The sequence below is a fragment of the Tupaia chinensis genome, unplaced genomic scaffold, assembly GCF_000334495.1.
Source record: "Tupaia chinensis unplaced genomic scaffold, TupChi_1.0 Scaffold145396_1, whole genome shotgun sequence".
NCBI classification, from domain to species: domain Eukaryota; kingdom Metazoa; phylum Chordata; class Mammalia; order Scandentia; family Tupaiidae; genus Tupaia; species Tupaia belangeri.
Window position 1 is genome coordinate 2086265 of NW_006205257.1, and position 7371 is coordinate 2093635.

Sequence of the window (7371 nt, forward strand, 5' to 3'; positions counted from 1 at the left end):
TCCCCAAATGAACTTTTAGGCCTGATTTTTCCTTCATCCAGAGACAAGTGACTATTGTGTCAGACATGTCTTTCCCCCAGAACTCCACTGCCTGTAACCATGGGACCTGAATCCTAGGATGAGCATCCTAGCACCGTGGACCTGACCCCTAGGGATGAGTCTCCCTAGCACCGTGGGACCTGTCAATTTTGTGGCCTACACATGCATTCAGAGGAATGATTTTTGGCCAACAGGGGGGACTGTGGACAGAAGTCTGACTACTTTTCCTATTTTTCCAAAATCTTTTCAAAAGGGGACTGGGGAAGTCATGCCCACAAACATTAACAGACCATTTACTTTCTATTAACAGGATTCTTCCTACCTCCTGTCCCTGGCATAGTATCTTTGAGATGTATATTTCAACTGATTGGTGTATTCTTTTGGTTATGCCTTCCCAAGACACAGAACTTCCCTTTTCCTTGAGATGTAGATTAAGCCTTTCTTTAACTAAGACAGGGATTTTCCCTTCCAATCTCGGACCTAAGAATTTGTGGAACCCACCTATAACCTACAAGCCCCCCCCCTTCTACATGTCCCGCCTTTTTGGGCCAGACCAATGGGAAATTTTTTAATTAAATGTTGTGTGTCAATCTCAAAAGCAAATAAAAGGAACCTATGTACATGATCACCCCGAGAAAAAGGCATGTGTGCCTCTTCTCCGGGCCTAGGTCACTCACAGTTGGCTTGGAAATAAACCGCATTAATTATTAATTATTAATTTTGCAGTTGGTTATATTTTTTCCGTCGACATCATGTATACAAAACAAACAACGTGATACTGGAGTTAAACTATACCATAAGCCAAGTGGATTAAATGGATATTTACAACTTTTATATAACATTTCACCCAACAACTACAGAATATACACTCTTTTCACCTATACATAAGATATTCTCTAGGATAGAGCACATAACAAAGTACAAAATAAGCCTCTACAAATTAAAAAGAAAAATATAAATCATATCTAGTATTGTTTCCAACCACAGTGGAATGAAACTAAAAATCAATAACAAAAAGAACTACTGAAAATATTCAAATAGATCCATGGCATAGTGGATAGGATGTTGGACTCCCACATGGTTGACTGTGGTTTGAGTCCTGGACCTGCAACTTGCTTTCTCATTTCCCATCTCCCTCTGTCTCTCTCTGGTGAGTACATGGCCCCTAGAGCAAATTTTAAAATAATAATAAATTTAAATATATAGATGGATATAGATGGAAACTAAACAGTATACCCCTAAACAATTTTGGAACTACTAAAAAAATTAAGAAATTCTAAAATTTCTTAGACAAATGATAATGAAAACATAACACTTTGAAATCTTTGGGATACTATGAAAGCAGTACTAAAAGGTAAGTGTCCACAACAACAAAATAGAAAGATGGCAAATAAACACCCTAGTGACTGAAAGAATGGAAAAGCAAGACTAAAATAAACCCAAAAATAAAAAGGGAGAAATAAAAAAATCAGAACAGAAATAAATATCGATGAAACAAAAGCTAGTTTTTTGAGAGGATAAAAAAATTAACTATTAGACTAACTAACTTAAGAAAAATAAAAGACCAGATAAACGAAATCAGAAATAAAAAAGGTTACATTAGAACAGACATTACAGGGATTAATATGAATGATTATATGCTAGAAAACCTAAAGGAGATATACAAATTTCTGGACACATACATTATACCTAGATTAAACCAGGAAGAAACAGAAAGCCTGAAGGGATCAATTACAAGTAACAAGACTGAATCAGTAATAAAGTTTCCCAACAAAGAAAAGCTTAGATCCAGATGGTTTCACAGTTGAATTCTACAAATCTTTTAAAAAGTCAACAGAACTCAACATCAAACTAGTCTAAAATATTCAAATAGAAGGAAACCTTCCAAATCCATTTTATGATGCCACCATCAAAAGCTGACACAGACAAGAAAAAAACTACAGACCAATATCCCTAATGAAGACAGATGCAATAATCCTTAAAATATTAAAAAGTCAGACCCATAATATATCAAAAAGATTATACAACATGATCAAGTAGAATTCATCCCAGGGATGCAAAAATAGTTCAACATTCACAAAACAATAAATGCAATATATTACACTAACAAAGACAAAAGCTCTATCAATTGACACAGAAAAACATTTGATAAAACACAACATTCCTTCATGATTAAGACTCAATATAACAAATATAGAAGAATATTTATTTTTTTTAAGAATTATTTTATTTAACTTTATTTATTTATTTTAATTTGACCAGAGAAGGATGGGGGTGGGGGGTAGTGAAAAAAGCAAGCCGCTAGGCCCAGGACTCAAACCACAGTCAGCCATGTAGGAGTACACACTTAACCACTATGTCACCTGCCAGCTCCAGAAAGAATATTTCTTAACACAAGAAAGGCCATAAGAAAAACTTACAGCTAACGTCATTCTAAATAGGAAAAGTTTTTCCTCTTATAATAGGAACAAGAAAAGGATGTCTACTTTCTCCACTCCTATTCAACACAGTACTGGAAATCCTAGCCAATGTAATCAGGTAAGTGAATGAAATAAAAGGCATTTAAATAGGAAAGGAAGAAGTTAAACTGTTCTTATTTGCATATGACACAACCACTTATATACAAAAACATAAAAACTCTACCAAAAAAACCCTCACAGGTGAAAAATGAATTCAGTAAAGTTCTAGGATACAAAACTGACATACCAAAGAACAGTAGCAGTTTTGTACACTGACAATAAACAGAGACAGAAATAAATAAATCAATTCCATTTATAATAGTCACCAAAGAAAAGAAAATACCTAGGAATTAATTTAATAAAGGAAGTAAAAGACCTCTACAATGAAAACTATAAAACACTGAGGAAATGAATTAAAAAGACACACTAAAAACAAGATATCACTTGTTCATGGATTCAAAGAATCAATACAATTAAAATGTTAATAACTTCCCAAAGTCATCTACAAATCTGATGTAATTCTTATTTTAAAGAAAAAAAATATTCTTTTTATTCTTCTGAAATTTTTCTATTTTAGCAGAAATAGAAAAAAAAAATTGTTTGGAATCATAAGACCCTGAATTTCTAAAGCAATACTGGGTAAAAAGAATAAAGCTGGAGGTATCACAATTATCGGACTTCAAAATACATTACAAAGCCACAATAGTCAAAATAACAAGGTACTGGATCAAAAACAAGACACAGAGACCAAAGGAACAGAACAGAAAACGCAGAAATAAACCCAGCAACATACAGCCAACTGTTTTGACAAAGGTCCCAAGACAATTCAGTAGGGAAAAGACAGTTTCTTCAATAAATGGTTCTGGAAAAACATATGTTCATTTAAAGAAGAATGAAACTAGACCCCTTTCTCTTGCCATTTATAAAAATTAACTCAAAATGGATTAAAGACTTAAATGTAAAAATCACAAATCAGAAAAATAGCTGAAGAAAGAACAGGGGAAATATTTGAAGATACTGATTTAGGCAAAGATCTTTTGATTTTTTATATTTTTTTCTGCTGGTCCCTATTTTTTAAGACTTTTTTAAAAAATTGCTAAAGGTTGCCTGTGCTCATCAGAGAAAGACTGAAATATACAGAGAGAGAAAGACAAAGAGTGAGAGAAAGTACCCACAATGAGTCATGGTCAGGTCACAGCTCCTCCATTGCTTCATCCTCCATTGCTTCAAGCTGCCAGGGCCAGGATCCAAATCACAGTTGGCCATGTGGGATGTGGTTCCTTTAACCATTAGGTTACCAGGCTAGCTCTAGCAAAAATTTCTTAAAATAAAAATCCTAAATTACACCACCATCAAAAATAGACATGTGAGATTACCTAAGCTAGAAAGCTCCTTCACAACAAAGGAAACAATATACAGAGTAAAGAGACAACCCACAGAATAAGAGAAAATATTGTTTTTTTTTTTTTTTTTTTTTTACAGAGGTGTTTGCGCTCACCAGAAGGGCAGAGACAGAGAGACAGAAAGCAAGAAATCATCCCTGTGGGAAGATGGCCACACTGCAATCCCATCTCCTCCATTCTCCTCTCAGAATTTTGGGCATACATGCACATGCACCCGGTGTGAGTCTTAAACCGCCAGGTTTAGACTTGAATCACAGTCAACTATGTGGGAGTCCAGTGACATAACCATTACACCAGCTGCTGGTCTTAAGAGAAAATATTTTCAAACAATTCAAAAATATAAAGAACAATAAGTATTGGCAAGGCTTCAGAGAAAGAGGAACCCTTATACACTGTTAGTGGCAACAATTATCAGTGGCTAGTACAGCTACTGTGGAAAACAGTATGAAGGTTCCTCAAGAATCTAAAAATAAAACTACCTTTTGACCCAGTAATCTCACTATTTGGTATATACCCAAAGAACAGGAAATCAATCTATTAGAGAAACATTTGCATATCCTTGTTTACTGCGGCATTATTCATGGTAGCTAAGTCAAGGAATCAACCTATATGCCCCCAAACTGATAAAATGGATAAAGAAAATATGGTAGTCCATACGGTGGATTACGACTCAGCCATAAAGAACGATGAATTTGGGACAAAGGGATGAACCTCGAAGATATAATGCTAAGTGAAATAAGTCAGGCTATGAAAGACAAATACTGTATGTCCCAGCTTAACATGTACCAAAGGTCCTCACCCACTAATGGAAACCAAAGGACTCCACAGCATAGAGTTAGCGAGAACTATGGTAGATGCTAGAAGCTGGAAGGGGGCAGATTGAGAGTAATTAGTTAACGGTCACAAAAGTGGATGAAATCAAATAGAATAGGTTATGGAAAGGTGTACCACGGTAAAGAATGTCATTGACAATTTAATAAATACTTCAAAAAACCCGTAGTGCAAATTTCCAACATGCATTACATAATGTAATGTTCCATGTTGAAGATGGTGAATATGTTTATATCCTAGATTTGATTAGTATACATTGTACACATGCTTAGAAAAATCACACCATATCCCACAAAGATGGACGAAAGTCATGTAAATAAGAAATCACAAGAATAACTATTTTTAAAACTTTAGAAAATTTCCATGGGAAGAAACTTTTGCTCTTCAAAGGGAACTTTAACACTGGGAAGACAATTCCAGATAAATATTTTCTCTTAATTATAGAAATTAAAGGGAAAAAAATGTTTAGATTAACCAAGGTATTTCCGAACTAGATACTTTCTTGATTCCTGAAAGCAGTTAAGGTTTCCTTTTTTTTTTCCCAAAGAATTATTTATTCATTGAATTCCATTTGTTACTATTTTTTAAATTCGACCAGAGAGAGCAAGAAAAAGGGAAAGTGAGAAAGCAAGCCACTAGGTCAGGGACTCAAATTGCATCAGCCATGTAAGAGTCTAGTGCCTCAGCCACCATGCCACCTGTTGGCCCAGCAGTTAAGGTTTTAATTATATATATTTGAGAAATGTGTGTTTATGTATGTATGTACATTTATGTATATATTTTAAACAATAATTACATCTCAGTGGATATCATACATACTTGTTCACTTGCTTCAAAGAATAATACTTCCACCTCATCCAAAATCAGGTGACAGAGTCTAAGAAACAATAAGCTTTGATATGTGAAAAGTCGCAGGAGGCTATGTGGTGTTGTAACAATCACATCACCTACATTTTAAAAGAAAAAAACAATGAACATCTTAGATTCTCCACAGGTTTTCTAACATTTCTTTTGCCAAGATTCTATATACTTTCTAGAAATGCCTTCTACTTAAGACAAAACACCTTATTTTTTTTTTTGGAGAGCTTTTTGCTTTAGGATACGTGCGCTCACCAGAGAGACAGAAAGTGAGAAATTGCCCCCCCCCCATAGGGGATGGCCAATGCTACAATCCCTTCTCCTTCATTCTCCTCTCAAGATCTTGGGCACGCACGCACATGCACCTGGCATGAGTTTAAGCCACCGGGTTCAGGAATCGAACTGTGGTTGACTACATGGGAGTCCAGTGACATAGCTATTACACCAACTGCTGGTCCCAAAACACTGTTTTTTTCTTTTCAGCTAGATGAGTGAGGCAAAACTCCTGCCTGCCGGGTATAGCCCCTGACATGACTTGATTAAATCCCTGGGCTCCCGCAGGTTATGCACTCCTGAAAGGTAGAGAGGGTTTTAGTTGACACTGTGTGTCCAGCATCTAACAAACAGATGATATTCGGCAAGCAGGTGATAAATGAATGAAATCATAGAGTTTTTTAAAAGAAACAGATCTAGGTTAAGATCAAACTGTCGTAATCAATAACCATCAGCAACCACTGAGTCCAGTCTGGCCTAGTGACCACGAACCACCTCCTCACACAAGCCGTGTCATCTGCGGATCTCCGGCGTGCTTGGGCAGGGTTCTACTGTCTTCTGAAGGGAAAATTAAACAGCTTGGAAAGTATGCTTACATGCTCTTGGAATTTTCGTATTTCTGGCTTCATCTTTGTGTAGTCCAATTGTTAATAACACAGGATGAAGAGGTCTGGAGAATATGCTATAATCTCCCAACAATTCAAAAATAAATTGGGCCTTTTTCCACCCAGGGCACACGATGACTGCAAGAGGCTGCAAAGACAAATACGTTCAAGTAATTTTGAATACTAGTTAGGATCAGACATAGTATATGCAAAACATCCAGAGCATCTCCTTGCATACAACAAGCACTACATACGTTTCTGCTATCATCAACATCATATAGCTCAGAAAAGTTAAAATATAATGTCATTAAAATGAATTTAGAGGCTTAGAGTATCCTCTTTACTTTATGCAGATCCAGATGAGTGTCACCTTCCAGGCATAGACATGAAAACAGGCTGACCGTGGCAGCATGGGGAAAGCAGGGAGATAGAAAGGGCAAACAAGTGGGCAAAGGGACGGCCCATTTGCCCCCAGTTGGGATTCTGCATCAACATGAGTTGCATCACAGCAGGGGTCAGCTGCTAATTAATTGAGGAGATATGAATATATTAATTTAATTTAATTAATATATAATAACTAAGATATTCTTCACAGAAATGGAAGTGCTTAGTTTAAGCCTTAAGAAAGACTCAGTGTATTGGGACCAGCAGTTAGCATAATGGCTGTCGCTGGACTCCCACATAGTTGATGGTGGTTCGAGTTCCAGACCCGGTGGCTTAAACTCACACCGGGCGCGTGTGCGTACGTGCCCAAAGTCCCAAGAGGAGAATGGAGGTGAAGGGATTGCGGCGTGGCCATCCCCTCTGGGGGGGGTGTGATTTCTCACTTTCTATCTCTCTGTCTCTCTCTGTCTGTCTGGCGAGCGCATGTGCCCTATAGCAAAAAAAAAAAAAAAAAACCCA

The 7371-nt window shown here is 36.6% G+C and overlaps 1 protein-coding gene across 1 annotated transcript in view; it reads right to left on the reverse strand.

Annotated features, from left to right (window-relative positions):
• TDRD12 (tudor domain containing 12) overlaps positions 1-7371 on the reverse strand; it is a 96946-nt gene that overhangs the window by 30447 nt on the left and 59128 nt on the right. The window contains 2 exon segments of the mRNA XM_027768073.1: positions 5552-5679; positions 6460-6616. Of these exon segments, the coding sequence (XP_027623874.1) occupies positions 5552-5679; positions 6460-6616 (285 nt within the window).